The sequence below is a fragment of the Cricetulus griseus genome, chromosome 5 (genome assembly GCF_003668045.3).
Source record: "Cricetulus griseus strain 17A/GY chromosome 5, alternate assembly CriGri-PICRH-1.0, whole genome shotgun sequence".
Classification (NCBI taxonomy): Eukaryota; Metazoa; Chordata; class Mammalia; order Rodentia; family Cricetidae; genus Cricetulus; species Cricetulus griseus.
Window position 1 is genome coordinate 164,484,467 of NC_048598.1, and position 21,837 is coordinate 164,506,303.

Consider the following 21,837-nt stretch of genomic DNA (forward strand, 5'->3'; position numbering starts at 1 on the left):
GATTGCATGTGCTGAAATTTCAAGTTAGTCTCCATTACCAATCTTTACATGCTACAAGATGTATTATTCTATTGATTTGCTTATTCATTCAATAATTATTTATGAAATGCCATTTACATACTAAACACATTTCATCATCATTGACAAAAATATATCATTTGTAACTTACCATGGGCCATGCGGTGGAACCAGTAATAGCCAAAGTCAACTCCTAAGAAAGTTAAATACCATGTCCACTGAGAATCCCAAGGCAAATCCAAAAGTCTGTAGTTCTCCCATATATAAATATAGCTGGTCACTTCAAGGCTCCTAAAGAACAGACTGGCAAATAAAATTCACAGAGATAGTTATAACATATTCTATATCCATGATCATGCTAATATAGTCTAAATTATATTCAGTATGGTTACATTCATATATAAAATGGCATCTGTCACCATTCCACTGTGCTTCTTCTTGCTTTGTCTGGTTTTCCTACACCAGCATGAACACTACCCCCTGATTGTTCTTTAATTTCCTAGAAATATGGGTACCAGTTATTTGCACTCTCCATTTCCAGAAATTTGGGAGACTTTTCTCTTTTTTGTGTCTCTTAAAACATTTTTTATGGAACATTTCATAATAATAAATCTTGCTAAACAGCACCTTAATTCCTGTTATTGTCATTTCTAAGTTTTAATGAAGAACACAGCAAGAATGGCTGACAACAGGAGACTGAAAGGTTGAAAATTATATGTGGAATGATTCCTAAGGAGCCTGAATGCTGCTTGCTGTCATTGAATACGATAATCCATAAATCTGTACTAGTCTGTACTAGTCTAAAGTGGCTCTTTCTACCTTCTTCTCTGTCCTCTCTTTTTATATCCATCTTGCTCAAATCCTACTTTTACTGTGAAGTTACACTTTAGGCACACATCTTGGATAAGACATATAAGAAACATTTGGTAGGACTTTCAGAATATTAGGAAATAATTTTCTGCCAGAAATGGGGTATATAAATCTACTCAAAATAAACAAGTTAAAACAACATAGAAACAGAGCTAGAGAGATGCTTTAGTTGTTAAGAACACTTCATTTTCATGCAGGGGACCTTAATTCAGTTGGCTTACAACCTCCTGTGATATTCCTGCTTGAGGGAATGTGAAACCCTCTTCTGGCCTCTGGAGGCACCACCCACACATTTACATTACAAGCACACACACACACACACACACACACACACACACACACACACACACACACCTGCGTGAATATAAAAATGTAAATGAAATACTTTCTAAAGTCTAAAATCTGTAGTTTTACCCATTTTATCAAGTCTCTATAAATTTTTGTTTCAAAACTTTCAAAACCATATTTACTTTAATTTTATACACTATATTTCATTTTGAATTATCTGTGATAAAACTTAAGATCACATTCAAGAAAATTATTCAACACTTAATAAATTTTGGCTATATTTACTTTTTATTCTATATTTGTTTGTAAAATATTAAAAGAGTTGATCATTCCAAATTATAAAGATGCAGTTATGAACAACTAGCAAATCTCTTGCTCAAAATTATGAAAAATATTTAAATTTTTTAGTTTGAGGTAAATTTAAAGAAGTATCAAAGATAATTTTATTATCAAAATCCCCTCCACTTTAACAGTATTTCTTTTGAAATGGAGTTTCCATGAATTAGAGTGTTATGGTATTAAAAAAATATGTTATGGTGTTATTTGCAGAACATGAATTTAAAGTTTACTCTTTTTTTCCCAACTTTTTTTATTTGAATTAGAAACAGGATTGTTTTACATGACAATCCCAGTTCCCTTCTCCCTCCTGTCCTCCCCCTACCACACCCCTAACTAAAACCCTACCTATCACATATCTTTTCTGCTCCCCCTGGATGGTGAGGCCTTCCATAGGGTGTCATCAGTGTCTATTGTATCCTTTGGGATAAGGCCTAGGCCCACCCCTGTGGTGTGTCTTGGCTCAGGGAGTATTCCTCTATATGGAATGGACTCCCAAAGTCCACACCTATGCTAGGGATAAGCACTGAACTTCTACAGGAGGTCCTGTAGATTTCTGAGGTTTCCTCACAGAAACCCATGTTCCTGGGGTCTGGATCAGTCCCATACTGGTATTCCAGCTATCAGTCTGGGGAGCAAGAGTTCCCCGATGTTCAGGTCAGCTGTTTCTGTGGGTTTCACCAGCCTGGTCTGGAACCCCGTGCTCTTCACTGCATCTGGGTTCCATTTCAGTTCTGTGATTAGTGTGGATGTCTGCTTCTACTTCTACCAGCTGCTGGATACTCACTCATATGCGGATTTTAGACATAGAGTAAGGATTACCAGCCTACAATCCACACTGCCAAAGAAGCTAATAAACAAGGAGGACCCTAAGAAAAACATACATGGTCCCCTGGAGAAGGGGAGAGGTTCCAGATCTGCTGAGCAAATTGGGAGCACGGGAAGAGGGGGAGGGAGCTAGGAGAATGAGAAGGGGAGAAGAAGAGAGATGCAGAGGACATGAGGGAGCAGAAAGTATGAGTCAGGGGAAGAATACACAATAACAAGAATGGAGATATCATAATAGAGGGAGATATTTTTGGTTTACAGAGAAATCAGGCACTAGGGAACTGTCTGGAGATCTACAAAGATGACACCAGCTAACTATCTCAGCAATGGAGGAGAGGCTACCTTAAATGCCCTCCCCTGATTATGAGATTGATGACTGATTTATATGCCATCCTATAGCCATCATCCAGCAGCTGGAGGAAGTAAAGTTTACTCTTTAACCATGCTATTGTTACAATTATGAATTCACATATTTAAAACCCTCTCATACCCTTTCACTATCTCACTATTAGTATTTAATATAGAGAGTAAAATACTAGAATAGTTCATTGTAATATTAATATAACCAACTCATAATATCCTTTGGTTGTCATTTTATAAAGGACAACAGTCAGCATATATTATTATTCAATTTCCAATTTGAGATAGCATGGCTGCAAGTTTTGTTCATGAGATTCAGTCTTTAGCCCAAAAGGATTCTCATCTTTTATTTTCATACCAATACCAATTTGAGGTATATTCTTGATTCATCTGAATCTCTAGCCTAAGTGAATGGCAGGTCTTCCATGGTTCCTATTCTTAGAGCAAAGTTGCTGCAGTCAGGGTCAGGAATTTGAACTGTGAAGACTCCTAGGGTTGCCTAGATGCCCAAGAATGGCTGGTTTGAGACGAATAGAAAAGTATTGCTGTATGTCAGTCTGGGATATTGAAAGATGAATATCCTCATTGGTAACAAAGGCCATAAGCCCTGGTATTTCAGAGGCATGGAGAATTGGAAGTGTCTAACCTAATTTTTAAACCTTTACCAAGGATATCCATCAAGAAAGGGTATAAAACAAGTTTTAATTTAAAGATACTCAGCGTGGAGGGTAACTTGCATGTTTAGACCAAGCTCCCTTTTAGGATGAAGCGCTGAACAAAGTATTTTTATGGTCCGAGTTATTAAGTTCTGTAACAGTGAGATTTTAACCATGGCACTGCTGCCACTTTGGGCCAGATGACTCTGTTAGGAAAGATGTCCTAGATCCTAACAAACTGTAGAAAACACCCTGCTGTCTCTTGAGATTCATCAGTGCCACTCCCCTCATCGTCTGTAACAACCAACTCTGTCTCCAGGAACTGCCAAATATTTCATGATGAGCCAATGTGTCACAAGTTGCTAACCACTGACTTAAAGAACTAGAAAGAAAAATTAAAGCAAAGAAATTCAACGGAAGTTTATCATAGGGAAGGATTGTTAGGCAAGCTTTGTTACAAGATATCAAATTAGATTTAACTACATATGTACCAGTCATTTGCTAACTCTATACTGGGAACTCTCTCAGTCTCAGGTTAAGCACGGGGTGCAAGGGCATATTGTTGAACATGGGCTATAATCATCTGACTCATAAGTCTACTATGTTCTTAAAGCTTTTGCTATCTTCTTAGTTGGAGACAAGTGAGACAAGATTAAGACAGTCTATACCTCAAAGAGACACTGTAAAACTTTTATTTGTGAAACCCAGAGAGCCCGCTGACTGAAATGAAGTGCTGCTCATTTCCTGTACGTGTGTCGGGTATTAAACAGACATCTATTCTATTACTCTGTCAAGGGGGTTATGAGGGCAGACACAAATCGAGATAAAATATGCTTAGTACACTGTGTCAGACCTTTCCCTTTTTCTCAATTTAGCAAGAGGCCAGACTTTCTTCAAGGTAAAGAGGACAGGGAAGTATGAGATTTTTGTTCCCTGCTTTCTCTCAGCAAGGGGAACATGATCTTGTTCCACTATACATGTGAAAGAACTCAGTGCCCACAACTAAAACAATTTGCTCAGGTCATACAGCTGGGAAATGATTATCAAATTCTGGAAAGCCCTTGATGGCAGGAAATAGCACCTACGTTTGCAAAATTGTTCCCACCAGATCCGGAATCATAAACCAGAGCTCCTTCCTTTTTCTGTTCCCAGTTCCTCCACCCTCATCCCCAAAGCCCTGGAGTATGACTCTGTGTTCTGGAATTTTAACCTGACCTCTCTAAACTCCCTTCACTGGGGAGAGAAATACATAACTTGAATGCATAGATGTAAGGCTCTCACTTAATCAATGATGGGAATGGTAAGAAACACAGGGTCTTACTTACACATACTCATCCTCTTCCACATGGAGTGTGGATGTGAAATCAAGGAAATGATCTCAATATCAGGAGACATTAGGACATGCTGTGCAGTGATCAGTCTGCAAAAAGGCTTTTGATTGTCCTCAGAAATGTTGACGAACTCAATCCACCTCAAAAAGTGACTTTTTCACATTAGGAATGTGTAATAAAATTTGGGCCAGGATAAAAAGGGTGAAGTAATACATACAGGTTTGTCTGGCAACTTCTACAAGTAAATTGCCCCATGGCGTCACACAAATACAAATAAAGGCACACACAAAGGCGTGCTCTCTCTCTCTCTCTCTCTCTCTCTCTCTCTCTCTCTCTCTCTCTCTCTCTCTCTGTCTCTCTCTCTCATACTTATTCTCTCTCATACTTAAAATATATTTGAGTGTTAGACTTAAATTTCTTTCTGAGAAATTGACTACATATTTATTTCAAAACCTCCCATAACTGACCTCAGATCTTGGACTGTCTGTCTGGAAAGCTTCTGCCACTTTTGCTCCATCTAGTGGAATATTGACTTTTCAATAATTCAGCAATAAGATAAATGATACAACTTCTACTTTCTATAAACAGTCACAACCTTTTCTTCCACTTCTTACTGAAAAATTGCATTACATTTATAACATAATTGTCTCATTTCTTAAAACAACCATTAAACTCTAAATACATTTGTTCCTTTCTTTACAATAAAATGTGCTACTGTATTGAAAGTATGGAAGTCCTGCCTGGGAACACATGAAGCTATATTTATTGCAGAAGGTAATGTCATCTAAGTAACAGATTTTTTTTATTCCCTAGCCCACCATAAGGACTTGAAATATTTTTAAAAGTTTAATTTTTTTCTTAATTTTTTTATGAACTGATTTTTTTCTTCCAGAATGAAAAATCCCATTGCAGGCATAGCCAGTAATTCTTTGTACTTATGGTTGAACATTACAGAACTACTGTCATAGTAAAAGCTGGTCATGACCTCTAAGAATTGAGTGGAGTGTCCTCAACTTATTTGAAAATTTACCTACTTAAATTATCCCTTGCACCTATTGCAATTTGATTTATAATATGTTTCAACAGAATAAATGAACCCCTAAAAACAAACATACTATAGATATTTATATCAGGAATAAAGCTTCTCTGGGGAGAATGCAGTTGAGGAAACAATAACTCAGGGAGGAAGTAACAAATCGAGGTCAGGATTACTAATGAAGGATTGATTGGAAATCAAGTTCTGCTTAAACAAGCAGGGGAGATACGATTATTTTTCACCCATTAAAGTGTAAGTTAGTAGTGCAGCATTTTGAAAATCATGCTTTGAAAAAGTAGATTTGACACACCTTTCATTCAATTGAGTTTAATTTTTATAGTTACATATGCCAATAATTGGCAGAAAATAATTTGTCTGTAAAATATATCTTGTTCCTTATGATCAATAGAAACATCTTTTTACTACTCCAGTCCTGAGTTCTGGTTAGGAGACTGAATATAACATTTCAAAAGAGCAAATAAATGAATGGCTCAGAATCTGTTGTGAGGCGGATGGACTTTTATTATGTATGAGGGCCCACCCAACAGGCTTGTAAACAAGATACATTGCTGTCTATAGTTAATATTTTCTCGTACATAAGAGAAAGGTGTGGCACATGACTTTCCTATAGATACAGTAAGCAAGCTATTACTTTTAAAGAGACTTAAAAGTATATGCAATCATAATATCAGGTTTGTCAAGTAAAATGTCTTCCTCAAAGTCTCCAGACAACACTTCCATTGCAAGAATGCAGAACTGGAAAGAGGCGCTTGCTATTTTCTCTATTTTGTTAGGAGCTATCTAACATCATTATTATCTGAAGCACAATTCTCCACTAGCATATTAACTAATGGTATAATATTGTTTTTCTTGCAATTACATACTTTAAGGATGTGGCAAGCCCCTGGTGCTAGTACTGAAAATGAACTGGATTCCTTGGAGAGGCAAGGAACCACGCCATGTTAATCTAACCCTCAGTTGCTAATGACTTGCACAGGGATCCATTTGAATGCTGCAGCTTCAACTGAAATACTAGTTGAAGTTAATGTCAGGTCGCTTTTCAATGTTTTCTTTTCCTTTCTTCTTTCTTTGTTTCTTTTTTCTTTCTCTTTCTTTCCTTCTTTCTTTGTTTTGTTGTTTTTTTCCCTAATTTCGGTGAAGAGACAGAGTTGAGCGAATCTCGAGAACCATGTTTCCTTTTCTGTTTATACTTTCATTTCAAAGTAGTAGTGAAATAAAAGAACATACATTTAAATATACTGTACAGTTTTTTTTTTACTGGGATTTTTCATATAATCTGAATTGAAAACTGAGAAACTTTTGAAAAATGTTTGTTTTGAATGGTGATTATTTTATAATTTAGTAGTTTTTTAAACCCACAAGAAAAAAAGACAAGCAGTTGTTATTGTAATTAAAATATAATTATTATATTTAAATTAAAATATAATAACACATATAGTTGCAGAAGATCACTATATAAGATTAAGTTAATAACGTTGTTGTACATTTCCTCAAAAAGAACCAGAATTAAAAACTTTTGGAAGATTTATCTTAAAGGGTCTTAAAAATAGTGAGTGAAGGAAGAGAAATTCACGTTGTATTTTTGTAGGGCTTTGCTTTACATACTGATTACTGCTGTGTTCTAAATTTCTCTATCTCTCTGTCTCTGTCTTTGTCTCTCTCTTTCTTTCTCTCCTTACCTCCCTCTCTGCTCTTCCCTTACAGTAACCCCCTTTCACTCCATACCTTCATTTCCATTCTATTTCCAAATAAATTGTGTGTGTGTGTGTGTGTGTGTGTGTGTGTGTGTGTACACACGCACACGCACGTGTGCATGCTCCTTTGCATGAGCTCACAAGAGAGACAGAGACAGAGAGACACACAGAAAGAGTACATGTATGTGTCTCTGCTTTTTGAGGAATGATTTTGTAAAAGGGTATATTTGGAATCTTGCTTCATTGTTCTAACTTAGTTATTGATGGGAGGAAATGCTGTACTGAGAAGTGTATGTGTCCAGGAGTTACATGTTAGAAGGGGACAATCTGACTTTACTTATAAGCAACATCAAACTTAAAAAAAGAAAAGCAATAATCAAGGATTAATTCAATGTGATGTCTTTCTAAACTCTTGAATAACAAAGCAATAAGTACAAAAATGTTCCTTTCCAAGTCAGTAAGGTACATGACCCACCTGTACAGACCGCTTCTCAGTTAATAAATGATTTTCACAGTGAAAAGAATAATTGATTTCCAAGAACATTTAGCACATTATGCTTTCAGAATGAGCTGCAGAAACCAACTGAATTTGCTTCAATAAAGAACAGCCTGGTCTACAAGAGCTAGTTCCAGGACAGCCTCCAAAGCCACAGAGAAACCCTATCTCGAAAAACCAAAAAAAAAAAAAAAAAAAAAAAAAAAAAAAAAAAAAAAAAAAAAAAGAAGAAGAAGAAGAAGAAATCTATATCTAAATCTATATCTGAGAGTATATATACATGGAAGGGGTGCGTGCTCATTTCTGAAGCATGAATCCACGTAATAAAGGAATTCATCAATAATTATAGTTTTTATTTAGGCAATATCAGACTTACTCATAGGAATAATCTTATGTTAATTCTGACAACAGTGTCTGACTACATCTTGTAGTTACTCAACTCGTTATTTTATGACTATAAACCTAATGACCCAATTTACTCAAATTTACACATTGATGTATACTTTTAAAATTTACTTTGTACTAAAACATATTATTAAATTATATTGCTATTGTACCTCCTCTCAGACATATTTCAGGTTTAATGTCATTTTTTTAAAATTCCACCTTCATTTCCCACTGTGTGGTTCCAAGACACATTCCACAGTGATAAGCTCAGACTATAACTGAAGCTCCACAATCATTAAGAGGAAGCAGTGGTAGGAGGTTATACAGAGCACACTCTTCCCCAGTTCAAAACTAAGCTCCCAGGGGACTTTTATTTTGGCCCTGGTTTCTTTGGTTAATTCATATACACAAAAAGTACCTCTTGTCCATCTTTTGGGTTTTCTTCCTGTGCCTCTGAATTCACTATAATGTAGACCATTTATTGATTGTTTGGCCTCTTATTTGTTCAGTTTTATCATTAGCATGAATGACACTACAAAGGAAATTATTTTAGAGCCCTTGTTATGTACCAGACATCACTCAAGGAGTATAAACTAAAACTGACATGAACAAGACTATTGATTTCAAGGTGCATGAAAGTTAAAGAGTGTTATCATAAAGAGAACAACCTTAAATCCTGGGATGATTGTGTGTTTGGAGTGAGCATAAGAGTCAGACCATGGAGCAGAGGTGACCAAATCAAGAGTCACCAACAGATGAGTTTTGCTGGTTATATCCATGCTTAAACCTGAAAAGGAAACTGGAAGAAGGCACATGGATGGCTTTCCAATCCCAACAAAGTGCCTCAGAGTTGTGTCATGACAAGATAAAGATGACAAAAGATAGAGAGACCAAAAGAGACAGAGAAACTAAAGCTTGTGTGTTTCAGGAATGACACTTTACTTCATGTCCTGGGAAATATGGGAGTACAAAAGGGCTTCCTCATGTTCCCTTGATTCATATATTTGGGTACCAGTGGAAAAGACTTGAATCAAAAGTAAGAAAGATTTGTCATCATTCACATAATCATGTAATATTCATTGAGAAACATCTGAGGCCTAGGGAGATATCTGTGGAAATGTGGTTAGAACAAAACATACTTTCCAACTAAAAACTCAAGGCAAGGTTTACAGTATGGCAGGGGAAGGAGTCACTTTGGGTAAAAACTATAAGATATGAGGGAAACAGTAATTAAGACTAGCAATGCTTAGGTGAAAAGTCAGTGCTAAAAGAAAAAAAATTGAAGAATAACAGATCCCAAGTTGTTTAGTGATTTATAGAAAAATATGTTAAGTGTCCACACGATTTCCCCTCTGCTTTATACTTGTAGAGTTGTGGATCTTCATTCATTGTTATAAACCACGTGACTCACCTTGGAAGCCGAGACACAACACCAGCTGACATGGATGTAAGAATATCATCGAGGCGACCAGGTGGCTTCCCCTTGAGAATCCAACTGATGACTAGTTCAAGCAGAATCAAGGATATGAAAAATGGAGTTGCCTAGAAAGGAGATTTCATGGAAGAGATGCTATTTTGTTCAATATGAAATCCTCCAAATTTTCTGATCCTCTGATAGCGTTGTGGGAGGGCTACACCAGCAAGAGATGGTCTACATTTATACAACATTTTCAAAGGAATGAGCAGGGAAATTTAGTTATTTTAGATATACACTAAAAACATGTTCAAAACATACCATGTAATTTTCAAATGAAATAAAAGCATAAAAACAACTGCCACTATTATGCCAGGAAAACAATTAAAATCAGGAAGGAGATGCTCCAAGTTCAAGAAAATACATTTAAAATTAGTCAAGCTTGTTAAGAGCATATCTTCTGTCCATAAGCAAGTTAGAGTCACTCTAAGGGAACTCCTTAAAAATACCCTCAGTTAGAGTTTTAAAAAATTAGAGTTTCTAGAACTACTTCTGATGATGACATGAAAGTAGTAGGAACAAAACACACATTTATCTGAAGCTTTGGAGGCTGTCCTGGAACTAGCAACTTGCTCTTGTAGACCAGGCTGATCTCGAACTCACAGAGATCCTCCTGCCTCTGCCTCTAGAGTGCTGGGATTAAAGGCGTGTGCCACCACTGCCCAGCACTAAATTCTTATGATTGTATCACCATCAAGGTTTCATACATTCAGTTTTGATTTTTGTGCTTTTGTAGAAATAAGTACTCAGCTATTTACCAATGCATATTGGACTGTCTGATATTGTAATCTATATATAATAATTCCTGAAGACAGGAATGGCACATTTTCCTTCACTGAACAAAAGTGGCACTATCAATTGTCAAAAGTAATATGGGCTTCACTCATTTGGAAAGTAATAATGAGTCTAAGGTTTTATAAACTGAACTCCATAGAACACATTCTGTGATGTCATGTTTTCCCTAATTCTGGTCTGAACTAGTAAGTGTTGTAGGAACAACTTTCATAGGGCGGGGAGCATCAGTGTTCAGGTTCTAATTCTGCATATTTCCACTTCCAGTCATAGCCAAGCAACAGAAGTGAAAAATGCCTCAAAGGCTCCACGCACCTACGAACACCTTATTTTTGACAAAGGTGCTAAATCCATACAATGGAAAAAAGATAGCATCTTCAACAAATGGTGCTGGCACAATTGGATTCGAACATGCAGAAAATTGCAGATAGATCCATACTTGTCACCATGCACGAAACTTAAGTGCAAATGGATCAAAGATCTCTCCATAAACCCAGCCACACTGAATCTTTTAGAAGAGAAAGTGGGAACAACCCTTGAACAAATTGGCACAGGAGAACGATTCCTGAACATCACGCCAGAAGCACAGACACTGAGGTCTGCAATTAATAAATGGGACCTCTTGAAACTGAGAAGCTTCTGTAAGGCAAAGGACACAGTCAGTAAGACAAAACGACCACCCACAGAATGGGAAAAAATCTTCACCAGCCCCACATCTGACAGAGGACTGATTTCCAAAATATACAAGGAGCTCAAGAAGCTAGCCACCAAAACACCATACAATGAAATTAAAAAGTGGGGTGCAGAACTAAACAGAGATTTTTCAACAGAGGAATCTGAAATGGCTGAAAGACACTTAAGAAAGTGCTCAAAATCCTTGGCCATCAGAGAAATGCAACTCAAAACAACTCTGAGATACCACCTCACACCTGTCAGAATGGCTAAAATCAAAAATACCAATGACAACCTATGCTGGAGAGGTTGTGGAGAAGAAGGAACACTCCTCCATTGCTGGTGGGAGTGTGAACTTGTAAGACCACTTTGGAAATCAGTATGGCGGTTGCTCAGAAAAATGGGAATCAATCTACCTCAAGATCCAGCCATTCCTCTCTTGGGTATATACCCAAATACTGCTTGTCCATACAACAAGGACATATGTTCAACCATGTTCATAGCAGCATTGTTTGTAATAGCCAGAACCTGGAAACAACCTAGATGCCCCTCAACTGAAGAATGGAAAGAGAAAATGTGGTACATTTATACAATGGAGTACTACTCAGCAGAAAAAAGCAATGGAATCTTGAAATTCGCAGGCAAATGGATGGAACTAGAAGAAACCATCCTGAGTGAGGTAACCCAATCACAAAAAGACAAACATGAGTCCTCATCCAGTGGCTGATGAGAGCAGAGACAGACATCCACAGAAATACACTGAGCTGAAATCTGGAACTCAGTTGAAGAGAGGGAGGAATGAAGAACGAAGGGGTCTGTACCTGGTTGGAGAAACCCACAGAACAGTTGGCCTGAAAAAGGGAAAGCATATCGACCCCAGATGCTCTTTGGGAGGACAGTACAGGACTAATCCAGCCCCCTGATCATGGATGCCAATGGGGAGGCCCCTGCACTCCTTGGAGCCTCTGGAGGTGGACTGGCGATTTTGTCCTGGTGGGTGGGAGGGACTTCGAGAGCCCATCCCACTTGAAGGGATTCGCTCTGTCTCTGAACACATGGGGAGGGGCCTAGGCCCAGCACAGGAAGATTTGGTGGACTTGGTGGAGCCCTGGTTGGGGGCCCTACCCTGCCTGGGGATGGGGTGGGGGGTAGGTTGGAGGTGGGGGAGAAGGAATGAGGGTGGGGGGAGGGAGAGGGAGAGGGAAAGTACATGTGAAAATATTAATAATTTAATAAAAAAAAAAGAAAAAAAATGGTTCAATTTCAAACTTAAGATGTTAGAATTATACTGGGCCAAGCTGTGTATCCTTCATTCTGTGGAAGTACTCTACCAAATTAAAGAGGAAATACCTTCCTGAAGGTGGTGGAGAAGGTAGAAATTTTAAAACAAAATTATTACAATGATTACTGATGTAGTAGTATAACTGCTTACTATTGCTTTCCAACAGTTAAATTTGTGTTGTCACCATACCCAGAAATACCTTGAATTTTTTTCTCATATTCTAGAGTGATGTATAAGGGGATTTACAGACAAAGATATAGATATTTATAATTCTCTTTAAGAAACATACTTTTGTTTCATGACTGTAAGAAATTGGAGTTTTATGAGGCTGCAATAATTTGAAGTAGGAAATTAAACAAAACCACAGGATATTTTGGGTTTACATTGCAAGAAAGGGGCAAAAGAACCTTTTTCAAGAGAGCCTCACCTTTTTAACGTAATCAGGCACCTCTTCGACAGTTTGGAAGGTAGATTCACTGGGCTTCATCATGTAAAACATCATTCGAACACCCTGGGAAACTGAAACATTGTCTTGGGATCCTGGGCTCTTCATTTCTGTCCCTGTCTGATTCCCAGCTGGAGATATTCGTGATTCCGATAAGCCAAATACTGAAGAAAGAAATGAAGCTGTGCAGCACAGAGCAAGTCTTGTCAAACAAAAGCAAGGCACAAAGCTCCACAGGGACTTCAGCCAACAGCAGAGTTTGTGTGCACAGGCACGGAACACTAGCAACAAGAGCAAGTTCAGAGTTCAGTGGCTGACTTCCCAGGAAGCAGAAATAAGGAAAGCAGGAAGACTCAGAGAAACAGGCACACAGTGTAGTTTGCCTATAGCTTAAGTAATTTGTCAACAACAAAAAGAAAAATAAATAAAGCACTTCCAATTGTGCCTGAGAAAATGAAAGGAGAAAAACAAACAAACCAGTTTTATAACACAGGTGAAAGTTCACTGTGATAAAGTGGTAGAAGTCCGAAAGTCAGATTGCAGGAGCAAAGTGATATTCCTCCTAAACTGCACAACTTGTTTGAATTTGTTGTTTCTTCACAGAATCCTGTCTTTGAAGCAACAGAGAGTGTGAGTAATTATTAGTTGATGTCCCTAAGATGCAGAGCCTGGCTTCTTACTGCTTATGTATTTCTAATCTCACTCACACGATGTTTTCAATGTTTTGCAAGCAAATTTAGAGCCACTAGGTTTCATTTCAAAGTAAACCCACAATATAATTGTTTGAAATGCAGATAATTCTCATTACAGATTAAAAAGAAAAAAAAACATAAAGGCATTCTCATGTAACAAAAGGGTTTTTATTTTTGACTCTTATGTGTTTATGAAATTACAAATGTGATACATGACAGGATGAAACTCCATGTAACTTAAGAATAAGCAAAGTATAAAATGGCTACAGCCCTCCATCTGTTAATGTAGACACTCTACAATTGACATCAAAGGGAAACCTCCCCTCTCGGTGGGAAGAGGGAAGAGCTGGCTACTCCCTGCTTCTCTTATCTTCTCTTCTCTTATTCTTACCCCAATATTTGACTCCTGTTTTCTTTGTTTTGTTTTTGTTTTTTGTTTTCTGTTTGTTGGTTTGTTTTTTCAAGGCAGGGTTTCTCTGTGTATCTTTGGAGCCTATCCTGGCACTCGTTCTGGAGACCAGGCTGGCCTCGAACTCACAGACATCCACCTGCCTCTGCCTCCCAAGTGCTGGGATTAAAGGCTTGCACCAGCAACGCACAGCTTGACTCCTGTTTCTTTCTTTCTTTTTTTTTTTTATGACGATGAAGATGAAGATTAACCAGATTAAAGATTTATCTAGTATCCAAATTTTGGGGCATGAATTCACAAGATAGCCACTTGCCCAAAGTTTGCAGTCACTGGCACACATTGCAGCTTCATGCGGGAGTCGCCATGTTGCCTACTGGCTTTTCCTTTTCTTGCCCAAGCCCTCTGAGCAAGTCTGGGGTTTTCCTGTTGCAGCCTCTCTAGAGCAGTCTCAACAATCTCCAAACTTCACAGGTGTTGGGGCTCCCAGTGTCACTGTATTTAGCACCTCCCCAGTAGCAGTCAGTTCTGTCTTTAGGAAGCTGTGTGCTCTCACTTCCCACCTGCTTTTGCACATTCCCCTGTGTCCACCTTTCAGACGGCTGGCTCTTTGGCTCCTTTTCCTTCTGGGTTTAGAGCTTCCACTGGACCCCCTCCTCAGGCTGCTGTCACACTAGGGTAGCTATCTCAACACCCTGATGGGGGATGTCCTTCTGTATGCTGTGAATATGTTTCTCTTATTGGTTGATGAATAAAGCTGTTTTGGCCAATGGACAGGCAGAATTTAGCCAGGCAGGAGATCCAAACAATGACACAGAGAGAACACTGGCAGATTCAGGGAGACTTGATGTAGCTACCAGGAAGATAGGACACCTGAGCATTCTGTGGTAATCCAAGACCACAAGGAGATACATGGATTCATAGAAATGGGTTAATAATTAAGAGAGAGGTAACCAATAGGAAGCCTGAGCAAAAGACCAAACAGTTTTATAATTAATATAAGCCTCTGTGTGTTTATTTGAGACTAAATGGCTGTGGAACTGGGTGGGACAGAAACTTCCATCAACAACACTCACTTGGGAAACCTCCACATACTCTCAGCTCACAACTATGTGTCAGCAGCAGCAGCTTTCCTCACCAAGATTGTGTACTGCCTGTGTTCTCTGCCCAGACATGCTACATAATGACAACCAGCCTTACACTTCACTCTCATTATCAGCAGACTTGGTGTGACAACTTGGAATTCTTAAAGGGGGAGATTTGTTTTAAACAAAAAAAAAAAAGAAAAGAGAGTTTCTTCCCATTTAAAAAAAATGGGAAATGATCTCCTTTGGGATAGGGCCTAGACCCACCCCCGTGTGTCTTGGCTCAGGGAGTTTTCCTCTATATGGACTGGGCTCCCAAAGTCCACACCTATGCTAGGGATAAATACTCAGCTTCTACAGGAGGTCCCATAGATTTCTGAAGTTTCCTCACAGAAACCCATGTTCCTGGGGTCTGGATCAGTCCCATGCTGGTATTCCAGCTATCAGACTGGGAAGCAAGAGTTCCCAGATGTTCAGGTCAGCTGTTTCTGTGTGTTTCAGGAGCCTGATCTGAACCTCTGTGCTCTTCACTGGTCCTTCTCTGCATCTGGGTTCCAGTTCAGATCGGTGATTAGTTATGGGTGTCTGTTTCTACTTCCACCAGCTGCTAGATGAAGGCATATAAATCAGTCATCAATTTCATAATCAGGGGAGGACATTTAAGGTAGCCTCTCCTCCTTTGCTGGTGTCATCTTTGTAGATCTCCAGACAGTTCCCTAGTGCCTGATTTCTCTGTAAACCAAAAATGTCTCCCTCTATTATGATATCTCCATTCTTGTTATCATCTATTCTTCCCTGACTCATACTTTCTGCTCCCTCATGTCCTCGGCATCCCTCTTCTTCTCCCCTTCTCATTCTCCTACTCCCTCCCCCCTCTTCCCGTGCTCCCAATTTGCTCAGCATATCTTGCACCTCTCCCCTTCTCCAGGGAACCATGTATGTCTCTCTTACGGACCTCCTTGTTTATTAACTTCTTTGGCAGTGTGGATTGTAGGCTGGTAATCCTTACTCTATGTCTAAAATCCATATATGAGTGAGTACATATCATGTTTGTCTTTTTGCGATTGGGTTACCTCGCTTAGAATGGTTTCTACTAGATCCATGCATTTTCCTGCAAATTTCAAGATTCCATTGTTATTTTCCGCTGAGTAATACTCCATTGTATAAATGTACCACATTTTCTCTATCCATTCTTCGGTTGAGGGGCATCTAGGCTGCTTCCAGTTTCTGGCTATTACAAATAGTGCTGCTATGAACATTGTTGAACATATGTCCTTGTTGTATGAATGTGCTTCTTTTGGGTATATGCCTAAGAGTGGAATTGCTGGGTGGGAGAAGGGAATTGGGATTGTCATGTAAAACAACCCTGTTTCTAATTCAAATAAAAAAAGTTGGGAAAAAATGGGAAATGAGATCATGATGGAGGGAGTATGTCTCTACATGAATCCATAATGGATGGTTTGAAAATGGAACAATTAAATGAGAGGATAATTAACTTAGCTTGAATTTATGTAATATCAATTATATCATTATTGGTTTAGTAATTCTTGTTTTATCCCTAAAATGTAGGTTGATGTCAGTACCAACCACAAAATTTACTGATAATATACAGGCTTTAGAAAAGGTTACTAAATAAAATAGTGCAATTTTGACTGATAAGTTACATGTTGCAGAAAAACTTATTCAAATAGATGATAGAGATATTCATACACAGAAGAATTTAAAGAAGAACCACTCTCACCATTACATTATGAAATTAAATAGGAACAGCCCAAGGTTATAAAGAAAAAACTCAAACTTCCTTTATCCTGTAACCATATTGAAATAATTTCCAAATGACAGGTATCCCCAGTGACATAGTAGAGCTCATGGGGATCCTGTGGAAATGTGGCTTTGAGGAGATTTAAGGAAGTGATAGTCTCATATGGTATGCATTAACCTTTTGTAAGGGAGATGTTAAATTCATAGGTGACTAGTAACAGAATTATCCCACAAGATTGGGAAAACTTGGTTACAGCACTATTGGAACCTGGTCCACAATTACAGTGGAAGACCTGGTAGAAAGATGAGACTAGGGACATTGAACAATGAAATAGGTCTAGGTGTATTGTAATGTCCTCAGACCAACTTCTCAGAGAGGGCAATTATGCTGATGTATGAAGATAGTCTATGTATATGAACACACCTTGACTCTAAGCCATATAGCAGCTTTGAATGATTGGGACAGAGTAGCAGCTTAGAATGGTTAGGACAGAGTTGAAGAATTCAGAAAGAGAACCAAGTCATTTATGAAAGTTATACAGGGCCCAAAAGAAATGTTCATCGATTAAAAAAAAAAGATTAACATAAGCTATAAGTAGAAGGATAGCAAATGGAGGAGTGGACTGGGAGTAGAATGGAAGGGAGGCAGTGAGGGTGGGGAGAGAAAGCTGTGGTTGAAATGTAAAATGAAATTTAAAAGAATAAATAACTTTAAAGAAAACAAGAATACCGAATCCAGAAGCGACACAAATAATAACCGAGTCTTTGTATTTAAAAATGCTAATTCACAATACAAAGGGGTAATTAGGCCTTTAAAGGCAAGATCAATACCCATAGAGGAATGGATGTGAGAAAAAGTTAATATTGAATCTCATAACCATGATGATGCTTGGATAATAGAGGTGATGTCCAGAGGCTTGAAGAAAAATCAAAATTGTCAGATGTTTTAACTTTTTCAAACAAGGTCACCTAAAAAGGGATTGCAGAGTATCCTAGAAACATTTTTTTTCTAGGAATAATACAGAAGGCCTTCTGTCATATGTAGAGGGTACAGCCAAGGCCCATATTGGATCAATGTATACAGATCAACAAGGGACACAAAAGGTAACCCTTTGCTATTGGGAAATACCTTGGAAGGCCTCATGCAGACTTGCATGTCAAATTTGTTTGAATAATTATCTGTCATCATGGGAGAAACTCCTCCCAAGAGCAATTAAAGGACCTAATGCCTATTGTAAAAAAAATTGTTCTAGAAAATAGAACAGCTTTAGAACATAAAACAAAAATTTAAGGAGAAGCCACAAAGCAAATTCTTTGACAAACTTCTACAAATGATCAAAGACCAAAGTTAAAAATACAAGTAAATGACATTGTAATTGAAATAATCACGGAACCCCAAATTGGCATCTTCAGAGGCAAATATTTTGCTTTTAGGGATTGGAACTTTATCTCTGATAAAACAAAGCACAAAATGGGTCAAATGTATAGGGCCAGAAGGACAGAGAGGAAAATTAAAGGTATATGTGGATAACATAGCAAAGAATTTACAAAGATGTAATTTATTACAGCAATGGAATACCAGAATAATATTCCTTCAATCCCAGAAACAAACCATAATATATTTTGGAGAAAAATAGTAAAAGGTATTATAAAGAATAGTCACCAACCATTCAGGTGTACATAAGCAGGGTACTACAGCTGATGATCTTTCACAGGTACCAATGGTTATCTGACAAGTCTGTATGGGAGGAACAATGACCTTTGACATGATAAAAATTATAGTCCTTAAAAGATATGGTATAGGAGTAGATAAATGTTCAACATATTGAAGAATTGACCAGTCCTTGGAATTATCCTATTTTATTATTAAAAAGAAATCTGAAAAATGGTTGATGTTAACAGATTTGAGTCAAAAATAAGGTGATTCAGCCAATGGGATGTCTACAGCTTTGAATTCCCCTGCCTTCTCTATTACCTAAAGGGTGATCTATTACAGTGCTTGATTCAAAAAACTGTTTCTTCATTATACCTTTACAAGAAAAAGACAGAGAAAAATTTGCCTTCATGGTGCCTACTTATAATAATTCTCAGCTTAGCAAAACATATCAGTGGAAAGTTCTCAGACAAAAATGTTAAACAGTTCCATCCTGTGCCAATATTTTTAACAACAGCCATTGGAAATAATTTTTAAATGTTTTCCTCAATCTATAATTTACCAGTATTAGATGATATCTTACTAGCCGATTTGAATGTACATATCTTAGTAAAAATGTCTGAAGAAGTAAAGAAAATTTTGCCTTGTTGGGGATCACAAATTGTTTCTGAAAAAATTCAAAGGGAGATTCTATTAATTACCTAGGATATAAGACAGGCTTACAAATTAAATCAACCACAGAAAGTACAAATCAGGAGAGATCAATTATAAACTTAACAATTTTCAAAAAATGCTTGGAGACATTAATTGGCTATGGCCCATAATTGGATTAGCAACTCAAGAACTAAGCAATTAATTTCAAACATTACAAAGTGGCAAGGATTCAAATAGTCCAAGAGAATTGTCATCTGAGGCTGACAGAGAGTTGTCTTTGGTAGAAAAGAAGTTACAGGTTGCACATGTGGATCATTTGGATTCAGCTTAATTGTATTCTAGTTGATTTACCTTTTATGCATTCTCATGCAGGAATTCTAATTTATAGAGAAGATAATATCTTAGAATGTGTATTTTTACCAAACAAAGAGAGTACAAAATTAAAGACCTATGTAGAAAAGGTTTCTAAGTTGACTATGAAAGGGAAATTAAGGCTTCATAATTTATCAGGAATAGATTCAACAGAAATTGTGCTAACTTTTATTAATGATGAAATTTCTTCATTTATGCACAGAAATGAACATTGGCGAAGAGGTCCCAGTAAGTTTTTTTTGGAGAGATTAGCAACAAGTATTCAAAAAGCAAGAGAATTCAGTTTATAGAGAGAAATAATTGGATCTTTACTCACACTGTATGGGGAACACAAATTTCTGGAGCCCCTACATTCTATACTGATGCATATAAATCAGGGAATTTAACTGTCATATCTCAAAGTCCTTGTGTTCAAAATTTGGAAGTATATGCAATGCTCATCATTATTAGATTTTCCAGAACTTCTTTACTGTCTCTCAATATGTTGAAGGGGTTGTTTTTACATATTTAAATTGCTGAAATCATTCCAGATGATTCAGAAATAACTTTGTTATCTGGTTATAGAAAAAAGCAGAAATAGAAATCATCTCTTGCATATAACACATATCAGATCCTATATAGATTCATTAGTCTTCTAGCATAAAATACTGATGAAATTAATAAACTACTAGTAAGAAATATGCTAGAAGAATTAAAATTTAATAACAAACAACATATTAGTAAGAAGGGTGTACGAAAGATTTTTCCATCACTTGACAACAAGCCAAATTATAAAGAAATGTCCTATTTGTTATTTTTATAACCAAAATCCACTACTAGCAGGAAGTAACCCAAAAGCAACTGAGAGAAGTTAAATTTGGAAAATGCATGTGCTTCATTTTCCTGCATTTGGAAAATTAAAATGTGCATACTCTACCATTGACACCTATTCAGGACTTGAATAGCAACTGCTTTGGGTTCTAAAAAGGCTAATTCTGTAATTACTCATTTATTAGAAGTCATGGTCACCATGGGAATACCTGTACAAATTTAGACTCACAATGCTCCTGCATATGTCTCTAGTGAAATGAAAAAGTCTATTTGCATATTAAAACATACAGCATATTATAGGTATACCATACAATCCTATAGGACAAGCAATTATAGAAAGATCTAATTGAATTCTTCTAAAAGATATGCTTAATAAACACAAAGGGTAATGAATATCTGCAGAGAGACATTGCACAATGCTTCATTGAGGAAACATTAGATAATAGAAAAGAACTGCTAAATTAAACCAGCCTGTATACATTTGTACCTAATATAAGTCTCTGTGCATTAATTGGGGCCGTAACTCAGTGGGCAGAACTCAGGCGGCTGGTGGAGACCACCCATGTGGTGGTAGGGCTTGGGCAGCTTTTGGCAGAAAGATTTATCATAACAGTGGTGTCTTTTCACAGTAATAAAAAATTGGACTAAGATGGACTTTATGTCAGCTGTGTTTCCAGAGGGATAGGAGTTAATATGACAGGGGAGCATGGTAGCAGGTAGCAGAGACATGGTGGCACACCCAAGAACTCACAGTTTGGACCACAAGCCTGAAGCAGATAGGGTGAAGTGGATATGGTACAAGGCTTTAATCTCAAATTCTGTCTCCAGTGCCATGCCATACTTTCTGCAGCAAGGCTGCATAACTTCAATATGCATCAATAGCACAACTAAGTAGGGGACAAGTATTAATTTAAACTTCAAGAGACCCTCCTGCCTCTGTCTCTTCAGTGTAAAATCTATTTTATGATATTGATATAAGCATTTGATGAGCAAAGAATAAAAAACAGACTTTTGAAACTAAAAATTATTAGCAGAGACTAACATAAGCATTAAATTGTGGTGCATAATCAACAAGAATATGCATTCTTCCTAGTTTTGTATTGACACAATAATATAAACTGAGCTTATTTTTAACTCCTACCAAAACTCTGAGTATGCTTTTTATAGTTCCTGCTACAAGTGTATATTACATTAGCAGCTTCTTGTTAAGACAACTATAAAAATCTCAAGAAATTTTGAATCAAATGAGATACAAAAGAAGATGACTTTTACAGAATTCATTGATTTCCAGGACTAATCACTAAATTTAAAAAATGTTTCAAAGGAAGGCAGAGGAAGCTGAATACTATGAACTCTGAAAATGGAGACGTTTGGATGAGTCCTGTCCACAGGGCTTATGAGTTCTTAAAATAGGAAG

General features: G+C 37.3%; 1 protein-coding gene across 1 annotated transcript in view; it reads right to left on the minus strand.

Annotated features, from left to right (window-relative positions):
* The window catches only part of Agmo (alkylglycerol monooxygenase), a 302,932-nt gene extending 289,838 nt beyond the window's left edge, over positions 1–13,094 (minus strand). The window contains exons 1-3 of the mRNA XM_027419743.2: positions 12,969–13,094; positions 9,733–9,863; positions 170–321 (exon numbers count right to left, since the gene is read on the minus strand). Of these exons, the coding sequence (XP_027275544.1) occupies positions 170–321; positions 9,733–9,863; positions 12,969–13,094 (409 nt within the window). The remainder of the gene's footprint in view (positions 1–169; positions 322–9,732; positions 9,864–12,968) is intronic.
* Positions 13,095–21,837: the final 8,743 nt, after the last annotated feature.